The sequence below is a fragment of the Manis javanica genome, chromosome 15 (assembly GCF_040802235.1).
Source record: "Manis javanica isolate MJ-LG chromosome 15, MJ_LKY, whole genome shotgun sequence".
NCBI classification, from domain to species: domain Eukaryota; kingdom Metazoa; phylum Chordata; class Mammalia; order Pholidota; family Manidae; genus Manis; species Manis javanica.
The window spans coordinates 60,680,028-60,707,656 of record NC_133170.1 but is presented as its reverse complement, the minus strand read 5'-3'; the positions used below and the strand labels follow the sequence as shown (position 1 = coordinate 60,707,656).

The 27,629-nt window shown below is 54.1% G+C and overlaps 1 protein-coding gene across 5 annotated transcripts in view; it reads left to right on the top strand.

The window, feature by feature from the left end:
- The first annotated feature begins 2,379 nt into the window (after nt 1-2,379).
- TTC21A (tetratricopeptide repeat domain 21A) overlaps nt 2,380-27,629 on the top strand; it is a 28,650-nt gene continuing 3,400 nt past the window's right edge. For 2 of the 5 annotated variants that reach the window (XR_005060274.2, XM_037014536.2), the window contains exons 1-21: nt 2,380-2,533; nt 3,403-3,532; nt 4,293-4,403; nt 5,008-5,174; nt 6,387-6,509; nt 8,219-8,376; nt 10,676-10,760; nt 12,261-12,359; nt 13,241-13,433; nt 16,250-16,347; nt 16,529-16,729; nt 17,352-17,481; nt 19,129-19,286; nt 19,509-19,724; nt 23,189-23,427; nt 24,167-24,239; nt 24,322-24,432; nt 24,737-24,875; nt 25,027-25,130; nt 26,272-26,460; nt 27,394-27,501. Coding sequence is in view for 4 of the 5 variants with exons in the window: in XM_037014536.2 (XP_036870431.1) it covers nt 2,507-2,533; nt 3,403-3,532; nt 4,293-4,403; nt 5,008-5,174; nt 6,387-6,509; nt 8,219-8,376; nt 10,676-10,760; nt 12,261-12,359; nt 13,241-13,433; nt 16,250-16,347; nt 16,529-16,729; nt 17,352-17,481; nt 19,129-19,286; nt 19,509-19,724; nt 23,189-23,427; nt 24,167-24,239; nt 24,322-24,432; nt 24,737-24,875; nt 25,027-25,130; nt 26,272-26,460; nt 27,394-27,501 (2,859 nt within the window). In the remaining variant the exon portion in view is untranslated. The remainder of the gene's footprint in view (nt 2,534-3,402; nt 3,533-4,292; nt 4,404-5,007; nt 5,175-6,386; nt 6,510-8,218; nt 8,377-10,675; nt 10,761-12,260; nt 12,360-13,240; nt 13,434-16,249; nt 16,348-16,528; nt 16,730-17,351; nt 17,482-19,128; nt 19,287-19,508; nt 19,725-23,188; nt 23,428-24,166; nt 24,240-24,321; nt 24,433-24,736; nt 24,876-25,026; nt 25,131-26,271; nt 26,461-27,393; nt 27,502-27,629) is intronic. The other 3 variants (XM_037014540.2, XM_037014538.2, XM_073223882.1) reach the window with 3 other exon arrangements.

Genomic DNA, 27,629 nt, shown 5'->3' with positions numbered 1-27,629 from the left:
GACAAGGTGTCCTGAAAGCCATAGGGCAGTTAACCAGGGAGAGCTTGTGGGGAGGTGCTCCTCCCGGCTCAGGGCCACTTCCAACCCAATCCACCTCCCTCAGCCCAGGGCCCTGCTCCTGAGGCCAGTGCTACCCTCATCCACACTGTGTCGGCTGCCCTCCACCATCACGGAGGTCCAGGGGCTCAGGCCCCCCAGCCCCAGGCCCGGCACCTCCACCCCTTCTCCAGTGGCCTTGTCCTCCATCAGCTGTACTCTATGGCCCGTGCCCCAGGGCTTGGCCATCACTGTGGCTCTACAGCAGAAATAAGTACATGGCGGCCCACCACACCCCACCCCGCAGCAAGCACAGCCTTCTGGCTGCTCCCCACTGGGAAGTATGACACCGACCCGGAAGCTGTCCCAACACTCCCCATCTCCCCATCAGGCAACTGTTACCAGGGCAGCTCACACACTGCGTAGCTGGGCGGGTATCAGCACTGCACACCTGCCATGCCTGCCACGTCACCTTGTTGCCACCCTACTCACATCACAGGAACACACTTGGTTACTCAGGAACCTGGCCCCAGGAGATCCAACCCGCACCCGCTACCCCCCATGCCCTGCAGCAGCCATTTCCTGGGAAGTCCATGGCTCCAGGCTCGTGAGGGCAGGACTTCACAGCGGGCATGCCTCACGGGGACGCCAGTGCTCACAGAAGGAGGCACACTTGCCCTTCAGTTTTTAAAAATGCAAGTAGCTAGAGTCACACCTCCAATTAAACCCCCACAGCTCTGATCTCAGAATAAGGCCCGAATCATCAGACAACACAGCCGGCCTCATTCTTCCCTGCTCTCCTCCTCAGACCAGCCACCCCTCCATGCATACCAGCCTCGCCTCCTGGCCTGGCCTCAAACACAACACGCACAAACCCAGCCCAAGGTGCTCTTCTTCCAAATGTACCACCTGTGCGGGGCTCTGCACTTCCCTGAGGTGCGTGCAAATGCTCCTTGGTCAGCGGCCTTTCCTGACCCCTCTATCCAAAGTAGCAGCCACTGGTCACTCTGTACCCCTTGCCCTGCTTTGCATTCTCCATAGCAGTTATTGCCACCTACCCCCCTTACATTGTGTCACCCTTCTCCGCCTGCTGACATCCAAACATCAGCTCCACCAGGGAAAAGGGTGATGTGTGTCCTGCTGGAACTCTGCCTGGCACAGAGCACAGGCTTGTTTTCATGAGTGAGGACCTCCGGACCCTGATCTCTGGTGGTCCCTCTCCAGCAGGCCCCTGTCTCCCCTGCCACCACCGCTCCCCCCTTGCTCCTGCCAGTACCCTCAATTCCTCTTTCTTCCATCAAGCCTGTTGGAAGACTCTCCTGACTGGATGCATTCCACCGTCTACCTCTTCTGTCCGATGTCTCACCATAACGTCCACTAGAGAATGTCCACCTCCAAGCACAATTCCTGCCAACTCTGGGCCTTGTCCAGCTCTTTCCTTCCAGGAAACTCCCCTTTAGACCTCTTCATAGTTGATGACAGCCTCCAATCACAGTACAGGGCACTCAAAAGCCAGGCCCCAAATAACCTGACTGCCTATATGGGTCCCAGCAGCCATTGGCTAGGCACAAGAGAGGAGGGGTCTTTCCCCGGGGCGCTCTAGGGCAGACCCCCTCTGGACCTTCTCACTGAAGTTACAGCCGCCTTCCCCCAGTATGACTCTCCATCCGACACCTCCACTGGCTGTGGGCTCCTCCTCACCTTCATACTCTAGGAACCCCACTTTCCCAGACCGCTTATGCAGACCTCCTTGTGACACGGAGGGGACCTCACCGCGCCTTCTGCACTGTTCCACCAGGGGCCTCCCCTGCTTCCAATGTTCCCACACTTTCTAGCTGGTTCCAACTTGTTCTCCAACCCTGACCCCTGAAGCCTTTCCCACTGCACTACAGGCGGAGTGCAAGGCGGGCTCCCCTACAGCCAGAGTCCATCTGGTCACCACGTTTCCCAGTCCACCCAATCACCCCGGCCCAGTCCACCCGTCACCCCGACCCCGGGTCGCTCTGACCCCAGGTCCACCCAGTCGCCGCGGACCAATCTGCCCTCGCAAAAAGCGACAGCCTTGGACGCTCCGGCTCCCGCTTCGGCTCGGGGCGGGCGACCCACGGGAAGGAGGCCCCACCCTGCCACTGCCACCGCCCCCGGCCCGGCCCCGGCCCTGGCTCGCGGACCGCTCACCCCGTACAGGTGGAAGCCCTCGGCGCCGCCCGCGGGCCTCTCGGCGATGGCGCCCAGGCCCTTGGCAGCGCCGCTCCAGCCCAACGCGTTTACCCCTCTCGGCGCTCGACTGCCGCGCCTCGTCACGTGGCCGCCGCCGTCCCGCCCCAGCGCCGCCGCCCTAGCAACCGGCCCCGCCGTTTCCTAGGACGCGCGCGCCTCCACTTCCGGCGCGGGAGGCCCACGGTACCCAGCCTTGGAACCAAAGCCGCGCAGCGCCCCCGATCTTGGACTACGAGCCCCGGACCCCGACATGAGTGATAGCACCTCCTGCCTCATAGTGCGTAGGCCCCCGCGTCCCCGCGTCGGTTCCGACCCCCCCCTCCGCCCCCGAACCCCGCCCTAGTGCCGCTACACCGCCCAACGCCGCTCCCCAGTCCCCCATTGCCCAGTCCCTGACCTCTGGAGCCGCCGCCCGGCCGCCCCAGGATGTCCCGACCCCGCTTGCCCCCGCCCCCGGCCCCATGCTGCTACCCTGCTACCTCCGCCCCGCTGACCCTTCCACCCCTCAATTCCAGCATCTGAACACAACCTTCCCCCTTCTTAAAACGATTCCTCAGCTTCTTGACCCCAGGATGAGGCCTATGCCCTTCCACATGGCCCACAAGGCTGCATGCGACCCGACCACATCTACCCCCAGCACCAGCACCCACAACCCTTAGGGGAAGTGAGACTTGGCTTTGAAATCTCAGCCCTATGGCTGTGTGACCTTATCAGGCCACAGTCCTCAAGGGCTCCAGCTTCCATACCTGGAGGATATGCAGAGATGATGCGTAAGATAAAGGATGCAGAGCCTGACAGCGGCTCCCAGCTGACGGTTAGCCCACAGTAACCTGTCGCCCTAACTGTGGGAGCGATGCTCTTGTTACTGCACCTCTCCTTCCCCTCATTTCCTAATGAAGACCATGTCTGGGTGGAATTCTCCACCACGTCTGAACCAGAATCTGTGGATATTTCCAAAACAAACACTTCCAAACTCCTTCCCAGAGAGACTGCAGGGAGCCTCTTGGGGGCTGGTGAACAGGGTGAAGCCTGGATGCTCTCCTTCCCTCTGCTTTGTAGTTCTGAGGAGGAGCAGGGAACGGGGGGCGGTCCGAACAGAGACAGAGAAGGGCCTGCAGCCCTACAACTGTGTGTTCCTCCACACAGGCTGGGATTGTTTACTACAGCCAGGAAAAGTACTTCCACCAGTTACAGCAGGCTGCTGCTGTGGGCCTGGAAAAATTCAGTAACGACCCTGTGCTGCAGTTCTTTAAAGCCTACGGAGTCCTCAGGGAAGGTAAGGACACGTCAGTGCTAGCCTCCTAACGCAGATGCAGCACCCCGGGCTCTGCCTGGATGCCTCTTTAGACCCTAGTTCTGTCCTCACAGAAGCAGTCTTGCTAGCAGTAGCCAGATTCCCAGGTCAATCCACAGAACGAGTACTCCATCTCCAGCTGACTTTTGAGACTTCAGAAAGTTCATTGCCCCTCCTCCACACCTCAGTCTCCCTATCTGCAAAATGAGCAGAAGAAGAGACGACCTCATGGTATTGAGTGAGTCCCAGGCTTGGGAGCTGAGAGCCAGTTGTGAAGGAAAAGGAGGAAGTGGCAGGGGTTGGGTAAAGTACAAGGGCAGAGAGGGGTGGGGCCCAAGTGGGTGCTGACCAAGGACATTCAGAAGGTGGTCCTGGGCTGGGGTCTGGCTGAGCTGCCCATGGCCAACATCAGAGGACATGGAGGGACAAATGAAAACAGTGGCTACTGAGCAGCCAGCTGGGAGTGCCCTAAGGTCCTTCTTCAGAACTGACCCCCAGTCAAAGGTCCTGGCCTCACAGGTACCCCAGTGAGTCCACACAGGTGTGTGTCTCAGCTCTAAGCCCTTCAGCCCCTGGCAGTTGACTCACAGTGCCAGTGGCCCCTTTTGAGAGCTTCAGTCTTCAGGAAAATGGGCCACTGGGGACCTTTTGCATGGGACCAAGCCTTGGCTCAGCCCTATAAAGACTCAGCCCTGTAAAGGCCTGGAGCCCAGGAGCATAACCACATGGGCTTTCTTTACAGAGTGCATCCAGGATGCCATCAGCAGCCTGGAGAGAATCCGAAGTCACCCAGACGTGTCCCTGTGCTCCACCATGGCCCTCATTTATGCTCACAAGCACTGTGAAGCCATCGGTGAGTGCGGCTGGCAGCAGAGACACAGCCCCTCGGGGATGTACGCCCCTGGCCCCAGCTGCTGTGGGCTGTTGAGGAGTGGCTGCTGCTCCCTCCCCGAAAGGCCTCAGAGAAGATCCACGCCCAGTCCAACCGAGTAGGAGCCACGGGCTGAGAACGCGACAGTGGAAGGGCTCCTCCCCCAGATTCCAAGAGTTGGGTGACACCTGCTTTCCTTGGCCAAGATTTTGCCAAGAATAATCTAGTCAATATAAATAATTCTACCCCTGATCTCCAAGAGACTATAAACTGCTATTTCCCCACCCAGAATGGATTGCAGACTGAGTATGGGTATTCAGATTTGGTCTTTTTGCTCAGCAAACTACTGGGCAGAGGAGAAAAGATAAATCTCAGACAGCAACCCCAGTCCAGGCCCAGGCAGCTGCTGTGGCCTTGCAGGGACCGGATTTGCTGGTTTCCAGGCCCTGCCCCGGTGTGTGGTGAGCTCAGTGTGTTGAGCAGGCCCAGGGTGTCCAGAGGCCGCTCCCTGGCCCTCAGTGCCTCCCACAGAACCAGGCAGACCTCCTCCTCCTGACTCGTCTTCTTTCTTCACTTGGATCCACAGACCAAGAAGCAGTGCAGGTGCTCAAGAGCAGCCTGAAGGAAATGCGCCAGACAGCCAGCGGGACTGCCCTGTACTACGCCAGCCTCTTCCTCTGGCTCACGGGCCAGCAAGTCAAGGCCAAGGAGTACATCAGCCGCACCCTGAAGGCCTCCAGCAGCTCCAGAGAGGTGCCCGCCCCGGGCAGGCACCTCTCAGCAGGGCGGCCCCAGGACCCGGCCCTCCCTGCCCCAGAAGCCTGGGACTGGGAGAGGCCACACCCAGGCCCAGGCAGGACCCGGGCCTCACAGGAGCTCCTGCTGCAGTCCCAAGCCCCAGTCGAGTACACGCTGCCTGTGTCCACTGAGTCTAGTCTGTGGCCCATGTTACATATTTTTAAAACTGTGACTTAGTTGCTGGTATTCAGAAGTCAGACAGTTCTTACTTAGAAGTCCAGAATTGCTGATTCTTTGGAAAAACGAGATGAGCTGGTCACACTGGGCCTGCATACCCTCCTGGCAGTGATGTGCTGGGTGTCAGTGGATCTCCCACAGGCCGTATCTGTACTAGTGGTAGAATAGGGAGCCTCCATCTAGGCTGGTCTACCCACCACCTCAGTGGGGGTGGTATTACCCCTCAAGGGGGTAAAAATGGGTTTTTGCAGGAGGGGGTGAAAACACCTTACTGTTTATAGGTAAAACACAGTTTTACATTCAGTACATAGTTTATCTGTGATGGTAACGTTTCATGGATGGGGAGAGAAAGGTTAGGGGAAAATATCTAGGGGCCCCTTAGGAGGGCAATGAGGGAAAGAGTTGAGAAATCCCACTCTAGTGAAGGCCGCTGCAGGGCAGGGTCTCCTCAGTGCCTCTCAAGCTCCCCTCCTGCGCCAGACCTGCTATTTGCTAAGCAGCCTGGGCAAAGGCTGGGGTGGAGCCCACAAAGCCAGTGAGCTCAGATAGCTGCTGCTCCCGTACAGGCCAGGCCTGGGCTGGGCTGCAATGTGGAGAGAGCAGAGCGGCCCACAGGGGCCCATGCAGGCCTCCTGACCCTGGAGCCAACAGGCTGTGAAAAGACAGGCGGGAGCAGCTCAGAGGGGAAAGCAAGCTGAGGGGTCATGGGAAGGCCCAACCTAGCCTGGAAGGGCATGGAAGGCTTCCTATAGGAGGGGCCTCGTTGGCTGAGTTGTCAAGGCCACTGGTAGTTACTCAGGGAAAGGGACTTGGCTGGGGGGTGCGGGCTGGGAAGGGCATTCCAGGCAAAGGAGTGGGAGGTGCGTGTGCCTGACCGTGAGAGCAGGGCCGCCCGGGTCTGGTGGGCTTGGGACGCCTGGGACATGCGGCAGGAGGGGCAGGCTCTCAGCCGGCAGGCCCAAGGGCTCGCCACTCTCTTGTTCTCACCAGGGCTGTGTGCTCCGAGGCTGGGTGGACCTCACTTCTGACGACCCCCACACCGTGAAGAAATCTATCAAGTACCTGGAGCAAGGGATTCAGGACACCCAGGATGTGCTGGGGCTCATGGGAAAGGTGGGCAAGGGTGTCTTGACTGGGCCTCTGGGGCCAGAGACCATCAGGGGCCCTCAGGCCAGACCTAGTCCCCAGGCCCCTGGCCTGGCCGGTGAGGAGCAGGGCCGGGAGGGGTCAGGGTCACACCAGCCCTGCCCCACGGAGCCCCCTGGGCAGTTCAGGCTCTTGTCGTGGGCCCTGTCCCCTGGCTCTTGTGGCCTCTTGGTCCCTCTCCTCTACGTCTTTCACGTTCTCTTCCCACCTGTTAATTCACTCAGTGAGAGGAGGTGGGCACGGTATATGTTTTGTATTTTCTTAACTTAAGTTCCTTTTTTTTAATGAAGATATCATTGATACACACTCTTCTGAAGGTTTCACAAGAAAAACATGTGGTCATTACATTCACCCTTATTATCGAGTCCCCCCTATAAGTTCCTTTCTTCTTTTGTGACATACATTGAGGTAATCTATGAGGAAAAATATCCTCCTCCTCTTTCTGTTTGTATATATCTTTCTTATAAAATCAATATGCACTCGTTGAAAATACAAGTCTGAAAATTTCTTAAGGATGAATTAAGACAACATCCTTAGCCCTCCCCCTCCAGACAGCTGCTGTCAGCGCTCTAGGTCAGTGTCTCCCATCTATTTTCTGTGCATGGGACCAGGATGTGCCTTGGGATGGCCTTCCGGAAGCAGAAGCCTCGGGGATGATGGCTCAGGAGGCCTCTGGGAGAGCACCCAAGAGGAGGAGAGGAGCCTGGTGGAGATGCGGCTCTGCAAAGGGCTCCGTGCCTGCTTGAGGCCTGCAGGCTGGGCCAGCCCTTCTCCGCCCCCACCCACAGGCCGCTAGGTGGAGGTGCCCTGGGACAGTGCAGCCTGGCCCAGGCATCTCGCTCCAGCCCCGGGACCCAAGAGGGAGGCTTCCCTGAGAGCCGTCAGCTGCCAACACCCTCTGCAGAGTGGCAGAGAGCACTGTTAAGACCGTTGTAATCACATAGCACCTGATCCTTTCGTTTCTTTTTCTTCATTTAAGATTTTGTAATAAGCAAACGTCATTTTGGACGTCTACATAAAGCCAATCCCCTGTTGTATGGGCCTATAGCAATCTGCCGACCCACTCTCCTATTTTTTGGATATTGAGAGTGTTCCTGGCAGTGCGCTTAGAACGTGTGCTGCAGTGAACATGGTTTCGCAGAAATCTTTACTCAGCATAACCCTCCTCTGGTTTTCCTGTCTCACAAATGGAGGCTTACCTTAGGTGTAAAAGAAACCGTCTTTTCAGTGTTTTGCAGTTTTTTTAGGGGCAAGTCTTTCAGGAGTATTACCCTGTCCCTCAGGCCCCTATGCCATAACTTACCCAGGAAAACCTGGTGGCTGGCACTGTCCTGCAGAGGCCATAACCCCAGCCCTTTGGGCCTTGGCAGAGAATGGGCCACCTGTGAAACTGGAACGTATCCAGCTCTCCAAGTGCCCAGTTCTGCACTGGCAGCCCCCCTGGCCTACTCTGTCCCAGGCTGCCCAGGGCTCACCTGCTTCCCTGAAGCCCCTGCCTGTCCTGTCCAGGAGCCCGGGGTGGCTGTGCTTGGCCCTGTGATGACTCCTTACCCAGGGCCCAGCTCGGTGCCCTGGGGCCCTTGTGCCAGTCTCCCATCCTGTCCTGTTGGAGGCACTGACTCCCCCACTGGCCCCTGTGGGCACTGGCGGAGGCTCTGCCTGTGGGCTTTTGGCAGGCAACCTACCTGATGATGCAGCAGAACTACTCAGGCGCTCTGGAGGTGGTGAACCACATCGCTGTTGTCTCAAGGAGCTTCGTGCCCGCCCTGGTCTTAAAGATGCGGCTGTTCTTGGCTCGGCAGGACTGGGAGCAGACGGTAGAAATAGGACACAGGTGAGGGGGGATTGCCCCACATCGGTGCATGGTCCTGTCCTCCTTGGCCAGCCAGGGGTGCTGCTCTGTGTCCACCTTGGTAGGTGGGGAGATAGGAGACTGTGGGCACTGGATGGAACAGGACAAGAAGGAAATGTCAGTAGAGGAGCTATGAAGACATAGCTACCTGGGGGCTGATGCCAGCCTGTTCACCTGTCACGGCCTGCTACAGAAAGCCAAGAAATAGGCCTACCTGAGGGATCCAAGAGGTGGAGGGGCTCCTGAGCCCCCAGAACAGCAAGAGCTATTGGGGGTTGGGGGGCAGGAGTGGCCCTCTGAGGAGTGGGGGTTGGGGAGAGAGAGAGAAGAGCGGGCTAGGGCTGGGGTATTAAACTTTTTAGAACTATGGGTACCATGTGCTTGACTAGAGGAGGAAACAGGTCACTGGCCGAGAGAAGGCTTGTAGTCTAAGACTGGGGGCATCAGCAGGCTCCAAGGGCAGGCTGATCTTGAAGCATTTTCCTGTGAACATAAATAGAGGGCTTCAGGGGGAATCATGTTTTGAGAGAAGCTTTTTTGAGGATGGAGTTTTCTAGGTAACTGAAGCTTATCTCTTTAAACTCTAATGCTTTAACTATTTTGATCAAGTAATTCTAAAATAGACAGTGCTAATTTTCTCCCTAAAAAGTTAATGGACGCTTTTTTCTGAATGACCACGAGTCCTCTCGGTATTATTAGATTGTAAGGAAACGTACAGCACAATTCTGAACAAAACACCAACTTCTTCCTTTCGCCTGATGATATCTCCTCTGAGGACGGGGAATCTGAGTCTCAGTGGGGGGACTGGTGGTAAACAGAAGGTGGCTCCACCCTGCTCAGCCTGTAGGTGGGCTCTGCCTGTGTGGGCCTGGACCCCTCTCCCCTAGCTGACACCTGGAGGCTCAGCCCCAGGCCAGCAGACTCCTGGAGGCCCCCACCATAGGCATGCAGCCCCCATGCCCAGGCCCTCTGCCCCCGCGGGCAGGGAGACAGTTTGTTGCCAGCGGGTAGAGACCAACACCCCACACCTTCCCTCAAGGCCCACACCTTCCCTCAAGGAGCCCACCCAGCTAGGGGCCTTGGTAGTATTCTTCCACTGTTTTCTGAATCTGTTCTCTCCAGATTTGTGTCTTTGTTACCAGCTTTGAGTCTTATTGACGCTTTCTGTTGGAGCTTTGTTTTCTAATTTATTCACTTCTGCTCTTAACTTTAGTATCTCCTGCCGGCCACTTCCTTTAGTTATTCTCTTGTTTTTCCAGCTCTTCAGTTAGCTGCAGGGCTCATCCATTCTCCATCTGCTATTAGAATATAAGCCTTTAAGTCGTAATGCCCCTTAGTACTGTTCGACCAGTATTTACATTTCCGGGTGGATAGCATGTCCAGTATTGTTTGGTTCTATGAATTTTCTAATATTCATTTTGATTTTTCTTCAGTCCACAAATTATTTAAAAAATTTTTTCTTTCAATATCCAAACATACTTAGTACACGGTACTTTCAGAGTCACCGTAAATGGTCAGAACTCTGAATGTTGGCTGAATGTAATCATGGTGGGGTTTTGTGTATTAGAGTAACCTTCCTTTACACAGAAGTCCATTCCCTGGCAAGGCTGAAAAACCTGAAACTTCCTATAAAGAAACAGAATACTTAAAAACACACGGTAGGACCAGAAACTGCATCGCTGCAGTGACATGCGATGGAAACCAAGGTCCCTTTCCATCTTCCAGCCATAGAACCTCACAATGCCACATGCCTCTGGTAACCTCCAGGCCCTGATACATGACCATGTCTGTGTTACATGGGACCAGCTAGGCTAGTGTCACAAAGATGCCCCAAATACACGACTTAAATAACATATAAGGGTTATCCCTCTCTCGTTGACATTTGGGTGATGGCCCAGGGCTGGGATGGCAATTTAGCTCTGTAGGTCCCAGGTCGCTCTCTTGCTGCTGTCCCATTTCTAGGATGCCATTCACACGGTCCACATGCCAGACAGCAGGAGGGGACAAGAGAAGAAAAGGAGGGCACCGCCACATGTCACACTGGGCAATGTTCCTCACATCCTTTGGGCCAGGACCTGATCACCCGGCTAAGCCTAAGCTGCAGAGGGTGCTGGGAAATGTGGTCTTTACTCTGGGTAACCATGCGCCCAGCCAATTTGGGAGCTCTATTATCAAAGGAGAAGAGGGGTATGGATATTAGAAGACAATCAGAAGTTGCCGCCACACCATCCTAGCCTTGCCTAGAGACACTCACTTCATGTGGCTCCTCTTCCTGTTTCAGAATCCTAGAAAAAGACGAAAGCAATATTGATGCCTGCCAAATTCTAGCTGTGCATGAGCTTGCAAGAGAAGGGAACATGACCACAGTAAGTCCTTTCAAGATTCAGAAGTTGAGCCTTGAAACAAACACAGCCACGGAGGAACCCCTCAGAGTGCCCACATCCCCATGACCTTGGAGGGCATTGCCCAGATCTCAGCTCCATCCCCCCATTCTCACCTCCCAATGCCCTGCCCAGCAGGTCTGCCCTGGTTTGGTCCTTGGGCCATACAGTTCCAAACACGGGCCATAAGGTGACTCTGGTTCTGCCATGTGTTACCTGTGAGCCTGGGCAGGTGTCTACACCTGGATAACCCTCTGGGATCCTCATTTACAAGTTGGAGATAATTCCACCCAGCTTGTGAGGTTGTTACCAGCACTAAATGAGATGACATATGGGAGAACTTGGAATAGTGCCTGGTGCACTAGAATAATTCCATCAAGTTAACTGATGGAGGGCTTGGTTGTGTTTCACATTTCACAAAATGCCACTGTTTTGGGGGGATGGTTGGAATCACTCAGGCATCAGCCAGGCAGTACCTCACCCCAAACTTGCTCCTAGAACTAACAGTTTTACAAAGAAGCCCAAAATAGCTCTCCAACACAGTCAAAAACACCTAGAATTCTTAACGAAAACCCTCAAGAGTTTCTAAGGTGTCATGGTGGGAAGAGGAAGCTTCTGGTTCCTTCCTTGCAGCTCTGAGACTATGGGCTTTGTGGGTGAGGCAAAGAAGACAGTCCATATTCGGGAGGAATCCTGGAAAGGGCCCCAGCGCCATCTCTGGGGCCTTGCCCAAGGGCAGAGGTAGCATTTAATGCCTGTCTTTCACCCCACCTCACACCTGGGGTTTACCCCATGCCTAGGCTGCCCAATTCTGATCTCCCACTTGCTGAGCAGGGCAGACCCACCTCATCCAGGTCTCTCTTCCCACACTTCTGTGCAACTGGGAACCAGAACTCCCCACTCCTAGGCAGGCAGTAGGCAGAGGAGGCAATCAGAAGAATGTAGGCTTTCGAGTCACCTAGTTGGCTGCTAACCTCAGACAAATTCTGGCCCTTCTTGTGCTGGACTGGACAGTGACACTGCCTTCCTTAAAGGGCAGGTGGGAAGAATCACAGGAATGATAGAGGTACCAATTTGGTAACTCATCAGCATGGAGCAGAGGCTAAGGGCCAGATACTCGCCCTGACCACCTGCTCTGCCAGCCGGGTGGTGTGCTGCCAGCCTGGTGGGCTGCAGTATGAACACAGGGACAGCTGGCTCCTGGCTTTGTCTCAGTGGGTCTGAAAGGCAGCTTCTCAGCACAGACTCATGAACAAATGGGCAGTGCCAGCTCTTGGCTGAATAATGTTCCCAAAGGCTCCACCTAGGGGCCCTAAAATAATACTGATGCCTGGGCCCACCCAGGTCCATTTACCTCCGGGGCTGGCTCCTGGGCACAGGTATTTTGACAATCTTCCTGCTGATGCTACTGTGCAACCAGGGTCCAGAACCTCTCCCCAACTCCTGTAGTACATACTGCATTTGACATCTGTTTTGTCCCTGCAGGCTGCCAACCGTGTTAGAAACCTGATTAAGGCACTAGAGACAAGAGAGCCCCAAAATGCATGCCTCCATCTTAAAAAAATTCTCGTGATTAGCAGACTGGTAAGAAGGGTATTTCCAGGGTTCTGAACTCATGCTCCTCCCTGATTTCCTGAGGGAAGCCCCGTGGTACCCCTGGTAGGTCCCTGAGCACCCTGCCCCACCCCTCTCTGGCCCAAATGTGGCCTCTCAGGCTGGTGGCCCATGACCTGTGGACCCTACCTGCCTCTGGCCAATGACTGTGTCACATGGGCTTGGATTCCTTGGCGCAAGTGCCCCTCACAGATGTCAGGTGATCAGGAGATGTGATCTGGGTGTGCTTTTAGAGTGGGGATGCCCTGCTGGGGAAAGAGGGTGGTGCCGGGTCACCTCCAGCTCTGGCCCAGGTTAGGGGGGTGCCCAGTTCCCATGACCTGGAAACATAAGGCAAACTGACCAGAGGGCCAATCTGTCTGTCTGACCTTCAGCCAGGAAAGCGAGGTTTACTAAAAACACTGAGCTCAGGACCACAGCTGCAGGGTCCAGTGCCAGAGCACCATCTTTCCCACACTGTTCTTTACCTGATTTTCTCTGCCTTGTTCTCCACACGGCCAGGAGCTGCTCACAACCTTCAGGGCCCCTCCCATCAGGGGACATAAAGCTTCTCTCACCCAGCTCCAGTTTCTGAAAAACTCATGGTGACTCGTTGGATCAATTACTGTGGCCAGATGGGTTGGTCCCTAGAAAGGCCCTCACCTCTGTGAGGCGGTTCCACAGATGTGGCCAGTGGGATGTTCTCTGGGAGCTGGACAGCTATACAGACCCAGCTGCCTGGACACGGCACCTCTTGGCTCTGCTAAGTCCCCAGGCCTGCCACCAGGTCCCCCCTTTCTGGTGGTACTGTGCTACAACATGACGTGGGGGACTGACTGGTCTCCCACTTCCTGTGTGCCCATTCCTTGCAGTGTGGGAGGCACCAGGCGGTTCTACAGCTGGTGTGTAGCTTCATGGAGCGCACCTTCATGGCCACGCCCTCCTATGCCCATGTGGCCACAGAGCTCGGCTATCTCTTCATCCTGCAGGACCAGGTGAAGGAGGCGTCTCTCTGGTACTCAGAGGCCATAAAGCTGGATGAGAGCAGTGTGGCTGCCTCAACAGGTCTGTGCAGGCTGGGCAGGGCAGGGCAGGGGATGTGAGCATGGGGTAGCCTTCATGGTTTCCAGAGGAGAAGGGCTGGAAAACACTCCCCCAAGAGGGTGTGGGAGTTGGGGGATGCACTGTATGACGGGGTGCCTTTCCATGAAACTGCAAGTATATATATAAGAGGCTCTGATGGGTGATCACAGCCACTCTGATTTACTTCTGACCCCCCAGAAGACCGACAGCCTGCCCTTTGTGTTCAGCCAGCCCTGCCTCTTCTCAGGTCTTGCAAGGCCAGCACTGGGAGAGAGTCCTGCCCAGGCATAGTCCTGCCCCAGCCTTTGGCCTCACCTCCGTGGCCCCTGAGCTGAAAGGTTGAGCAACTAGTTCTGACAGTTTTACTTCCCTGTCTGTCCAGATGCTGCCCCCTCACCTTTGTGGAAAGGTCAGATGAATTTTCCAGAGCCCAATTTTCATTGTACACATTTTTTAGATGCACAAAACTCTGTGCTGTCTGGTGAATTCTGAGCCAACAGTTTAGTTTGGGTTGAGGAAGCTGTATGGCCCAGTGCTCCAGGCAGCCAGCTTCCTGCGCTGGCTCTGGGGGCTGCCTTTTTGGGCAGGTCACTTCTCTGCCCTGAGGGTCCTCATCTGTGTAGTGCAGTAGTCAGAGCATTTAGTTTCAATTTCTGATTCAACATGTCAGGCTAGCTCCTCAGCCCATATCTCTTCTTCCATCCCCAAATCCCATGAAAATAATGCACGATACTTTACATGATAATGCAGCCCTAGAAGCCGACATAGGCAGAAATGGGTCAGCTAAAGAAATGAGTAGAACAGCTTTCCCCAGGAAAAAAAAAAATGAAAACACAAGCTCAGGGTCACCAGAGACTGGAAGCACAACATGCCAAGGGGCAGTCAGTGAGATAGCAAGGAGATTTTTGATAACCAGGAATGGAATCAAGGAGGCTCTTAGGGGCAGTGGGGCAGGAGGGAGCAGAGCAGAATGCCCGTGACTTCCCACCCCCACCAGGGACAAGCAGGACAAAAAGATCCAGCTGCTCGGCATGTAGGCAAAATCCCCTAAAATGGTCCTCCACCAGGCTGAGGCCTGCCCCACTTCCTCATTCAAGGGAGAGCCCCAGCTGGTCAGCCTAAAGGCAAGTCCACGGGCCAGAATGTCTGTCCCACAGGCTCCTGCCCAGGCCAGGCCCGCTCAAGCGTGTGTCCTGGAGTCACCATCTTACCTGGATGGTCTGGGAAAACCAGTGACCTTAGCTATTAGGGGAATCTGCCCCAGCTGCCAGTACTCCTCGGTCCGGTCTGTCTGTAAATCTGCTCGCAGTCTGAAAGAGGGGCCAAGTGGGACATGCAAAGCTGTGGCTCTGAAGAGCAAAGTAAAGGCCAGATATAGAAAAGATGTGCTTCCCACTGAAGCACCTCTGGTGTGTGCAGAGGCTATTGGGTCAAAAATTAAAGGATGTGATACTGTGGTAAAAGGTGTAGAGAACAAAAAAGAGGGGCTGAAAAGTAAAAATATGACTGCAAATTAAAAATTCCATAGATGAGCCAAATAGCAAGACAGATACAATTGAAAACCAAAGTGATGATTAGGAAGACAGTCAAGAATAAATACACCAGAAGGGCCAAGAAATACCTCCAAAAGTAGGAACAGAAGGGGTTTTCCTCCCAAATGCAAAACATCACAAAACAACAGTAGTTAAGTCATCCTGAGGCCAACCCTGGGATCAACAAATAGATCAGCGGGACAGAAACAGGCCTTATGACAAAGACGACCTTTCAAACCAACAAGAGTTTCAGCAACTCATGGGTGGACACTGGCTATCCATTATAAAAGGATAAAGGCAAGTCTCTATCTTACTACTTTACTCAAAAGTAAATTAGATTTGGGTTTCCTGGGGGATTCTAATTCTAAGCATGACCAAACTTAGAAGCTGTAAAGGAAAATACCTTGCTGATTTGACTATGTACAAATGTAAACTAATGGATGGCAAAAGATATTGTAAAAATAGTTGAAAGGTAAATGGCAAAGTAAAGAAAATGTTCACTACAAAGTGTTAATAGTCTTAAATATAAAAAGGAAAAGAAAATTACCCTAAAAGAAAAACAGGCAGAAACTATGAATAGAAAACTTATAGTAGAAATGAAAAGGTCATTAGATATATTAAAAGATGTTCACTTTCCCTAATAATGAAAAAATGTGCATTAAAATGAGTTGCTGTTCACCTTTTAGACTGACAAAGAGTAAAGCATGTCCAAAGGGTGTGGGGAAAGGCCACATTCAAATTCCCGGCTGTAGTATTAGTTCAGAATTCATTGAAGGATGAGTTGGCCTTATCTATCAATATTTTAGATGCATGCCCTGTGACCTATCATCTTTACTTCAGGAATTAGAACATACAAAAATGTTCACCATGGCTCTGTAGTAGTTAAACACTGAAAACAAACCTGATGCGAAATGAAATGTCCTTCCATGGACAATAAATGGTTACATCCACAAGTGGGACAGTGTGTCGTCATTAAAGGGAATGGGGTAGCTTTATGTGAACTGACAGGAGACACCTGTACGCAGCAATAGCAGGTGCTTAGAAAGATGTCGGAAGGAATACACCCCAACCTTTGAAGGCAGCGGCTCTGGAGCAGAGTGAAGGTGCTGCATTGCCTTATGGTCTCGCTGCTTTACCAGGAGCACATGTCTCTCCTTCAGTTTATGAAGATGATTGGGAAAAGGTCCCCAGCCCTGACACCCATCCTTCCCCTGTCTTACCCATGCTCCTTGGCCTGCTGTTCATGCTTGTTCTCTTGGGCCCCAGGGATCATTTGGTGCCAGATTTTAGACGGCCACCTGGAAGAGGCAGAGCACCAGCTGGAATTCCTGAAGGAGGTGCAGCAGTCCCTAGGGAAGTCTGAGGTCAGAGCTCCCTGGGGGCATGGGGTGCTCCAGGGTCGTGTCCCACCTTCCTCCCACCCCGCTTCCCCCCCGGTTCCCAGCACAGAGCGGCCGAGATGGCCTGATTTGTGCTTCGTCCTCGCCAATCTACGACCGACTGCTTGGCTGCCCTTGGTTGCAGACCTGTGCTTGCCTCCCACAGGTGCTGGTTTTCCTCCAAGCCCTTCTGGCATCCAGGAAGCACAAGGGGGAGCAGGAGGCCTTGGTGCTCTTGAAGGAGGTGGCAGAGCTGCACTTCTCAGGCGTGCAGAGCCTCCCACTGGGCCCCGAGTACCTGGAAAAGCTCGACCCCTTCTTCCTGATCTGCATCGCCAGGGCTTACTTGCTCTTCTGCCCCAAGCAGGTGAGGGGGAGGCGCGGCTCCATGGCAGGGGTCTGGAGTACAGGTTTGGACAGAGGTGGAGACTGCACCTGGCCGGTCACCAGGCTGGTGGGAGCCCCGGTTGGTTGGGAGCCCAGCGCCACACAAACACACGTGCACGCGAGAAACAGCTGGGAGGCATCCTGAGGCCATTCCCACTTGGTGGGTGGAGCTCTGGGACAAGCTCCTCGTGGTACCCCTGCTGGTGGTCCAGGAACCACACCTGGAGGGCCCTGCCCACACCCCTGCCTTTATCCTAGAGAGGTTCCAGTCCCCCTTCTTCCCCAAGCTTTCTAAGAAGGATGTCCGTTTTCACTTGTTTGTCCTGCTGTCCTGGCCAGGCGAGATTTCTTGAGGGCAAGGATGTAGCTCAGAAACCCCAGGGCTATAGTGAGTCAGTCCACAAGCATTTATTGAGCTCCAGGTAGGGCACAGCAGAAGCACAGCAAAGGCAGCCCCCTGGGGCTGGAACTCCGGCCTGGATGAGCAGTGGTGTGCGTGTGCGTGCAGTGGAGTCATGGCGCCTCCCAAGCAGGGCTTTCCCAGTGCCCAGGAGCCTCTGTGGGGCTGCAGCCCCCACACAGCCAGACCCCTGTCCCCACAGCCTCAGTCACCAGGCCAGATCGTGTCTCCTCTTCTTAAACAAGTCACCGTCATCTTGAATCCTGTAGTCAAAGCTGCACCAGCGCTCACAGAGCCCCTTTATGTGATGGCTCAGGTCAAGTATCTCTCAGGTGAGCCCTGTTCATCCACCCAGACCCCAGGGGCTCCCCGCCAGGGATGCCTTACACACGCCCACGTGTGCCCCAGCCTCCAACCTCCAGAAACCATCCACTTCCCTAGGCCGCACTCTCGCCCACCCACCTTCTGGGTGCAAACTTCATCGTGCAAGGCAGGGCTCCGACCCTGGGATACAGTGGAGCTCAGAACAGGCCAACACTCCTCATGTTGGCATGCTAGGAGTAGACCGAGGCAGGACTGTGAAACACATCGCAGCGCTTGTTAGGACAGACAGTGCTATGGGGTGTTGGGATGGGGTGTAGGTGGGGTGTTGGGTGGGGTGTGAGTGGGGTGGAATATAGGGCATGGGGAGGGTGGGATATGGGGTGTTGGGTGGGGTAGGGGTGGTATGCTAGGATGGGGTGTAGGTGGGGCTGTTGGGGTGGTGGGGCTGTGAGTTTAAAGGTAGTGGAAGCTTCATGGGAAGGGGAGGCCAGTGCCATCAGGCTTCAGGGCCTCAGGATGGCCAGTGCAGAGCCTCCAGTCTCTCCCATTGTAAGGCCCAGATCCCCAGAGAGAGGGAAAGGGAACAGAGCCCTCCCTGGTACCCTGCTGTGCCCTCTGAAGCACTCTCTCCCTGTGGCCTTTCACCCCATCTACCTGAAGCCAAGCTGATCTGGTGTCCTGGGGGCCACCGGGGAACCCAGATGCATGGGATGCCCTGTGTGGGCCGCCCTGTGCTGAGGCTCCCATCTCCATCCTTGGTCACCCAGCGCTCATCTGGGTGCCAGGCTTCCCTGGGCTCCTGGGCACAAGGCAGGGCAGGAGCACTTCCCAGAGGTGCTGGCAGCTGCCAGCAGGTCTCGGGCCAGAGCAAGGCCTCTGGCTGCTTAGGTTACCATGGTGACATCTACCTGGTTCTGCCGCTCACAGGGAAGGAGCAGGGCTTTGAGACCAGAAGCAGGTGTTCCGCCCACCAGATTTTAGTCCCTGAGCAACAAATGTTGAGGGGCCTGGCTCCAGAGGGAGGAGGGCTCCCCACCAGCCCCAAGAGCCAGCCTGGCCACGCAGAGCCTCACAGCCCCATGGTGCCAAGCCATTCAAGGCTCAGCCTCAGGAGTCCATCCAAGGATTGAAATGCTGACTTTGTCCCTTGCACGCTCGCTTACACCACTGGCGTTCTAGCCCTACACTTAAAAGACAAGGACAGTAAGACCAACCTCCGGGGGCTGGGCAAATGTTCAACCAGCTGTTCTGAGAGCTTTGCCTATGTTGGGCACAGAGCCAGTGTTGCACAGGCTGTGACTCTGACAGCTGTTCTTACCCAGCTTTGTTCTGCTTGGGTGTGGGAATCGAGACTTAAGTGTTCCCCTGAGCTTCCACATGCAGCACTAGAGTGACTTAGCCACACCCTGAGAGTTACAGAGAGCCAAAGGGAGTTTCTCCGGGCTTTAGTTTCCTGGCTTTTGTCTGGGTTGAGGCAGAACTGGGTAGTTCTATTTTCAGGTAGAGACCCCTGAGTGAAACAGAATGGAACTGGGTGAAATGCCTAACTTGGGTATTTCTGGGTAATAGGATGTGTCAAATTCCTTCTGCCTTTACATGTTGGGCCCAGGGAGTTCTGAGGACCCCGGATGTAGAAGTTTGTCTATTATTTCTAGGAGAGTTGGAGAATGCCCAGAGCATCCTGCAGCATTGCCTGGAGCTGGACCCCACCTCCGTGGATGCCCACCTCCTCATGGCCCAGATCTACCTGGCCCAGGGAAACTTCGCCATGTGCTCCCACTGCTTGGAGCTGGGCATCAGCCACAACTTCCAGGTGGGAGTCCTCTGTGTGTGTCACCTGCTCGGCATCCTGGAGCCAGCGAGCTGCAGCCCCCAGCCCCTGAGAGAGCAGCCTCAGGAGCCACTGTACCCTGCCACCCTCCCGCCGGCCCAAAGGCAGGCAGGGGCAGGCTCTGTGGGCACCTGTGGCTTTCTGCACTCCAGGCGCTGTGAGCAGCATCTGCGGGGAAATGGAGCCCCACACTCTTTCCCCTAGGTCCGAGACCACCCGCTGTACCACTTCATCAAGGCCAGGGTCCTCAACAAGTCTGGGGATCATCTAGCAGCCATAGAGACACTGAAAATGACCATAAAATTACCAACTCTGAAGATGGAAGGAGGCAAGAAGTTCCGTGGGCCCTCTGTGTGGCCCAGTGAGCGGGTTTCTATCTTACTGGAATTGGCAGATGCCCTCCGGATGAATGGGGAGCTGGTAAGGAAGGCTCCGCTCTCTTCCCTTAGGACTGGAGCAGGTTGGAGGTCCAGGGTAGGCCTGGCAAACAGGCCCTTTCGTTCTGCCTGATGTTTACTTGTGCTCTGACTTGAGCCTTTGCTCATTTGGGAGCATCTCTCTCCCTTGCCTAAAAGGCTTCAGGGGCTCCCATTGCCCTCAAGATAAAGTGGAAACCCTACTGAATCCTCTGCCACACTGTCCCCCCAAGATCTCAGGGAGGCAGAGCGCACAGGCCCATCAGGGCCACCAGAGATCAGGCAATAGACAGCTCTAGTGGATACCAATCACATGTAATCTTTATGAACTGTGTCGCCTTGGAGTTTTGCAGTGTAAAACCTGCTCAACTGTATGAGGCAACCCTGGGGCCTTGGAAGATGTGGCTGGGCAAAGGCAGGAAGCCCCTGGGCATCCTATGCTGGTGCGCAGGAGCCATGAAGCCCACAGAGGCAGAGCCAGGCTGGTGCTGACTCCACATGCTCCCCTGGCCACACAGGCCTCAACCGCTCACTCTGAAGGGGTCTGTCAGCAGAGCTCCAGGACCATCTCTGTGACCCACCAGTACGGGGGTACCTGGCTCTCTGTGCTGACCCTGGCGCAGGGGAGGAAGCAGCCTGTGAGGCCTTTCACCTTGAAGTTAACAATTGCCTTCTGGGCAAACATGGGAATATAATAGCATGGTCTTGTATTTCCTCCTTTAAATCTGCCAAAAGGAAGAAAAGAGTTAAAAGTGGAGAAGGAATCTCCATCTGTAACAAAATTAGGGAAGAGCCACATCTAAGAACAGTCATTTCTTCAGCTATTGATTAAGGCCTGCTATGTGCCAGGCACTGTGATGGTTGGGACAGAGGAGAACAAGCCAGCAAGGTCCCTGTCCTTTCAGAAGTTGCTGTCAGTGGGAGAGAGAAGGCAGGGTGGGGGGGCCTGAGGTTCCTGCATTTGCTCAAAACTTTCTCAACTGGGGATGTGGTCAAGCCAGGAGAAGCAGGGACATTTTGAGAGAAATCCAGCCCCGCACTCTGGAAGGCAAGCTGCTGAACAAGCGTGCCCTGCTGTGATGCTCCCTGGGTCTCTGTCATGGACTCCTTTGGAGGAGACGTGGGCCAGGGTAAAGTAAGGCAGCCTGTACCCTGAAAATCAGTGGTGTGCCTTGCTTTGCGAAGAGAACAGGTCTGTGAGCTGTGGCCTTCACTGTGAACTGAATGGTTCCCTCCTGACCCCAGCTTCTCACAAAGGCAACACTCAGAGGGAGGACCGCAGAAGGCGGGGGGGATATGTGCTCCCAGGGCAGCTGTGCCAAGCACTGCCCCTCTCCAGTCTAGTTCTTGAGGGAAGGGCAAGGTTAGAGGGAGCTGTTCCCATCAGCAGGCAAGGAGTGATCCGAGGGCTCCCGTCTGAAACTGTAGGTGGTGATGAGGGAGGGAGAAAGGGGAGAAGAGGGAGAAAAGGAAGCAAAAAATAACAAGAAAAGGATGAGTAGAGATTATGCTTTCAGAGAAAGAGTACTATGAAAAATATTTGTTTCAAAAAATGTCTACACTCAATGAAAATAAAAAGAACATGAAATCTTGCAAAACCAGCTCAAGGCAGAGCACAAGGGATCAAGAAGAGGCTCCCATAAACAGGGCGAGATGAAAAGTCCACTAGCAGAGTTAAGAAGGGGTGGGAAACAGTGGTGCCATGTATAAAATGGACCCATGAGAAACAGTGGGAAGTAGCCCACCCTTGCCAGAGCTCTCGGACTGAGGAAGTGGGAGAGAACCAGGAGAATGGCTGGGGTGATTGGAGAGAGCAATGGGTAAGGAAGACTGACAACAGGTCTCCAACAAAGGTGTAACCAGTGTTCCTGCAGAGAAGAAGTGGGACAGAGAAAACATAGGAGATGCAGTAGGAGAGCAAGTCCTTCCAGGAGGACAGGAATCAGCAGGTGGGAAGGGCACCCTGCTGGGGAGAGAGCAATAACAGAGCACAAGAAGTACCCTACCGGTGATGCCCTAAGGTGCTGTGGGAGCCCAGGGCTGTCTGCAGGGAAGGTCCCATGGCATCTGGGCAGAACACATTACCCACTGGGGAAAAAGTCAGCTGCACCTCAAAATTTTACTCAACAGCAAATTCAGGAAGGCACTAGAACAAAGCTTACAAAGTGCTAAGGAGGAAAGGATGTTCCTCAGGGTGTCTTTCATGTATGAAAGCATTAAAGGACACTCTGAAAATGGAATTAGTCAAGAATTATGGTGCTAAACTTCCCTGAGAAAACCACTTGTAACTATAACCTGGACAACCAAATGCAAAATGAAGTTTTTGTAAGTGGAAAAAGTTTAAGGTATAAGCAGACAGAATTAAGTCAAACATAGAGCTAATCTAAATAAATCTAAATATAATTGCAGTTGAATAACTGGTAATTTTTATCTAAGCTCCTGAAAATAAAAGTTATTAAAGTCAAAAAACAGCACTACCCCATGAAAAAAGTCAGGGAGAGAGATGGGAAGGGGAGGTGGGGCAACTAGAAACACGCTAATTTTTCCATCTTTATAGGGCAAAGTATGAAATGAAAGTTTATACAAAATATTGCTTGATAGAAAGGTGGCTATTAGAATGAAAAAGATATTTCCACCAAATCAATCAAGAGTCATGGAGGAAAGCCACATGTTAATGGCAGAATGAAGACTGTAAAATGAAAACAAAATAAACTGACAGAAGCCCAAGAGCACATATCTGTAATAATAATATTGTAAATGACATAAATGTACCTATTCAGTAAAAAGACATTTGCAGTATTCAGGCAAACAAACAATGGAACCCTTATTGTCTATACTCCAAAAACCAAAGTGCCCAGAATAAAAGCAAAAAGATGGCACAGACATACAGGCAAACGAAAAGAAAGCAGATGAGGAAGAAACATCTGATAAGGGCAAATGCAGGACAAAAGGCATCAGGAAGGACAGGGAGAGCATCTTCGTTACAATAGCCAAGGCACGAATATACAACAAAGCTCTAACGCAAACAGCCCTATAGGTGCCCAGTACCGTAATGTTAAGACATCTTTGACCGAAAGCATTTCAAGGCAGTGCATCCCTAGGTCTCCCACAGGAGGGCACTGCCAGCAGCTTTGAAGTGTAAGGGCCAGGTAGGTCCTTACAGTTGGGGGTTTCTGTACCCCAAGCGAGCTGGGCACCTTCTGCCTGCCCTCCAGGAACAGTGGCCATGCACCCTGAGTGGCTCTCTCCTTCCTGCCACCAAAGCCACTCTGTAGGTATATGTGGGCCCCATGTCCTTGGCTTCCTTGGAGCAGAACTGCTCCTGGCTACCTCCAGGTCTCATTTCTCTCCCAGAGCAGTAGTGGGAAGGGGGATTGCTTTAGTTGCCTAGAATTGGATTTAAGTATCATCAGGCCACCTGCAGTGGGAGACAGTAAGTGGAAAGTCTGTTGGGTTCCCATATCTTAGCATGAGGCCACCAAGGTCATGCAAGATGCCACCAATGAGTTCAGGGGCACACCAGAGGAGGTTCGCGTCACCATCGCCAATGTGGACTTGGCTCTGAGCAAGGGGGACGTGGATGTGGCACTGAGCCTGCTGAGGAACGTCGTGCCCACCCAGCCCTACTATGTGGAAGCCAAAGAGAAGATGGCCAGCATCTACCTGAAGGCCCACAAAGACGTCCGTCTCTACATCGGATGCTACTGGTAGGCCCCAGGCTGCATACCAACAGCCTCTTCTCCAAAGGTGTTTTGGGGAGGCTTTTCTCCAGATTAGTGGTCCTTGGAGTGTGTTTGATGAGAGTATGGAGTTTCCCATGGGTTGGAATTTGAGCATGATAGGTCGGCCAGCCCAGCTCCTTGTTCAGTTGTGAGGACACAAACAATACAGAACTGAACCTGCCCTGGTTCCTGCTTGACCCCACGTATGGCACACATTCTGATGGGAGCCTTGTAAACGCACCTGTGCCCTGGCCCTGGGCTCTGCCTGTCCTTGAGGAAATGTCCAATAACTGTAATGTGACCCATGTGAGGTATGCCTATGGTTTGACACTGGGACCTTGGAGGCACTCTGCCCTGTCCATCTAGGCAGATCAGGTGGGAGGGAAGCACTGGGCAGTGGGAAACCAATAAATGGTGGGTGACAAGGCCCTGCTGGCATTTTAGAAAGAGCAAGATGGCTCTCTCTGCCTCATGGGGAAGGGTCTGGAGGGCTGGGAGTGAAGGTCAGATTAATGCATGGAGGCCATGCACGGTCCAGAGGACAGGGCAGGAAAGCCTGAACGAGGGTGGCTAGAACAGTGCCTCATGCGCAGCCAGCTTTCAGTAAGTACTGGATGATGAATGAATGAAACCAGCCAGCATTAGTGTTTGGAAAGAAGAGGAGATGGATTCAGGAATATGAAGGATGCCCGGGTCGGAGATGAGCATTAGGTTACTTTTGCAGGGAGCTCTGTGAACATCTGCCGGGCCCCCACACCAGCCTGCTGCTGGGCGATGCTTTCATGAATATTCTGGAGGTGAGTGAAAACCTCGCGGCCTTGTCAAGTCTCACTTCTCCAGTGGAAGAGAAGAGAGAGACCCGAACACTTTCCCCACCAGCCTGACAAGGCCCTAAAGGCCTATGAAGAGGCTTACAGGAAGAACCCACATGACACATCCCTGGTCCTCAGGCTTGGGCAAACTTACGTGAAGACCCACTATTATACCAAGGTCAGGCTGGGCTGGGGTGGGAAGGCATGGGGAGGGCCAGCACAGCCGGACGGATGGAGGACAGTGCTGGGTGGGAGGGTCTAGATGGCAGGAGAGTGGCTGAGTTTCCACCCCAGCTCCCTGCTGAATGGGTGCTGAGGGGAGAGCTCAGCACCCCCCGAACACACCTGCTCAGGTGAGGCTTGAGCCCTGTGCCAGCCTGGAGGGCCTTTTCATCTTAGTCTCTGTATTCGGAGGGGCCCCAGGTATATGACGCACTCGTGTAGAACCAGACCTGATGCCAACATTTCCTGTTTGCACCAAGGCGGTTAATTTTTATGAGGCTGCCCAGAAGATTAATGGACAGGACTTCGTGTGCTGCAGCCTGGCTGAACTGCTCCTAAAGTTAAAGAAGTTCAACAAAGCAGAAAAGGTTTTGAAGCAGGCACTGGAACATGACTTCTGTGAGAAACTCTCTAAGACACAACCCTGCGTTTAGAGCAGCCCGTGCTGTCTTCCCTCTGGCACGGTGCAGGGTTCTGAACCCAGCTCCCTCCATCCCCATCTCAGCTTCCCAGGGGCCAGAGAACACTGATTTGAGTTTTCATTTTGCAGCCAAAGACATCCCATCCATGATGAATGATGTCAAGTGCTTGCTTTTGCTGGCAAAGGTTTACAAGACCCAGCGAAAGGAAGATGTGGTGGAAACTCTGAACAAGGTAATTGACAAGAGGACGCAAGCTCCTTTCTGTCATTTCTCCATGGGAGCTGTAAAAGGAAGGGTAGGACACAGATCTGAAAGGCTTCAAGCCTGGTCCTCAAAAGGCGAGCAGGTCCCACCTCTGCACTTTATCCCCACACCCTTGCGCATCCATCCAGTGGTGGTGCGCCAACCTGCTCTAAGCCTGTGGGGCTGGGCTGAAGAAGCTGGGGCTTGTGAGGGCCTTTGACCTGCAGGCTGCTGCTGGGGGCAGTAATGGACAATGCCAGTAGCTTCTGTGCAGTGATTATACTGAGCTGGGCTCTGTACTTGGCTTTTGCTTTCTTACTTGTTCTCACAGTAGCCCTTTGGGATAAGCACTGTGACTTTCCTGTTCAACAGATACGAGCGTGTGCCCAAAGTCACGCTGTTAGTAAGAGGTGGCGAGGTTAGAACCAGGTCTGACTCATCCCCCACCATATGCTTTCCCCCATGGGCTGCTCCTGACGGGACAGCTCCTGGCCAGTCTTGCTATAGACTCTTCCTCCCTGTTTCTACCCAAAGGTGTTCCTGGGGTGCATTCTGTGATGGTATAGGAGAGCCCACTCTCCGACTGCCAGAGATGATTTATTCCCTTTGTTTCCCACCAGATTCCCATTTCTCTGGCCTGCAAGGAGCCTAGTGCTGAGTCGTGCCCACTTCCCTAGACTGAACCCTGGCATCATTAGTTCCTCTTGTCCTGATGCTCTCTGGTTCTCACTTGATCATTTTATATCATGGATTTTTGTGGGTGCTGCCCCGCATTCCTAGCAGGGCAATATTCAGAACAAATGCATCCATCAGAACACAGCCTGCACTGAGCGCCCACTGTGTGCTTGTTGTGGCCTATAGGACTGTGGAGCCAATCAGCGGCAGGAGGTGTAGGGTGAGGTGGACGATGTAACAAGTAAGGTGCAAGAGAGTTTTGTTAGCACCTTTGCTTATTCCCCTCCCTGCAGCCTCCTGAGCATTCCGCCAGCAGCCTGTCCTGTCCATAAGGACCCAGATCTGCCCAAGAGCTAGTGCTTGGCTCTGAAATGGGAGCTTGGGGGCTTTTTTGGACTGGCCTGAGACCTAGCACATCAGGCTCGGCTTCTGATCTGAGTTTCCTGGTTTCCCAGGCCATGGACCTCCAGTCTAAGATAATGAAACGTGTTCCTCTGGAGCAACCAGAAATGATTCTGTCACAGAAGCAACTGGCAGCCTCCATCTGCATCCAGTGTGGGGAGCAGTACCTGGCAGAGAAGGAGTATGCCAAGACGGAGCAGTCATATAAGAATGCCCTCTCCTACTCGCCCACTGACAATAAGGTGGGGCCCTCAGAGTGGGGAGGGGTCCCTCACGGTGGGTCTTGCTGCTCCTCTCGGGGCATGACACCTCGCGGAGCTCCCTGACGAGGGGCAGAAGCCATCCCTCTGCCTCCCTGAGGAGCTGCACCTGCCCTCCTCCAAGGGGCTCGGGACCCCTGCTGTGGGAGCCTGGTCTAGCGCACCCCAGGGCCCTCACCCACTGCAGCCCTTGGAACAAGGCCAGGAAGCTGCACTTTGAACACCTTCTGTGGAGGGTGGAGTGGAGGGGATGTTGCTGAAAGTCATGTTAGTCTGACATTTGCAGGGTTTTTTTGGGGGTGGGGACACCATGTGGCCGCCAGGGGCCTTCTGGGCGTGAAGTCCAGGTTAAGCTCCCAAGGAGGTGTGGCTGCAGATGAGGGAACCGTGGCTGGCATTCATGCTGAGAAAGTGGATGAGGAGCCTGGTGACAGATGCATTCATTCATGTAATGTGTGCTCATTAACAGACGGCTAATGTGCCAGGCCCCGGAGACCTGGTGGGGCAGGATGTGGTCCCTGTCCACATTTGGCCTTGGGAAGTAGGGAGAGAGAGTGTGCATACAGTTCTGATGCCATGGAACACAGGCCTGCCGTGGGTCAGTATGCAGCGGGGGCTCAGAAGGCCGCCTGCCCTGGTCTGGAGCAGAGAGGGCTTCCCAAGGAGGGGGCTTGGAGCCAAAGCTGGAGGAAGAGTACAGGGGAGCCCGGCCCCAGCTCTTAGAGGGTAGTTAGTAAAACGTGGTGTGGCTGGGGTATCAGTGGGAGGAGCAGAGAGCCAGAGGCATTATCCCTGGGGTTCCAGCCATATTTTGAAGGCACAGCTGATAGTGCAGGAGTACAAGAGGAAGTGTCAGGTCGCCACATTTCCCATGCTGTGCATTGGTTGGCTTAGTGTTGTCTGCTCCGGTTCCAGGTGGTGCTGAAGCTGGCACAGCTCTACCTGCTCCAGGGCTGCCTGGACTTGTGCGAGCAGCAGTGTGCCATCCTCCTGCAGACCGAGGACCACGAGACTGCCTCTGTGGTAGGAGGCCCCACTCCTCCTTGCCCTCCCCAAGGGCCCTGTGGCTGGGTGCCTCAGGGGTTGTCAAGCAGGGGAGCAGAGCAGATCCTCTGCCCTCCCACAGAGGGAGGAGCTGGCAGCAGGGGGCA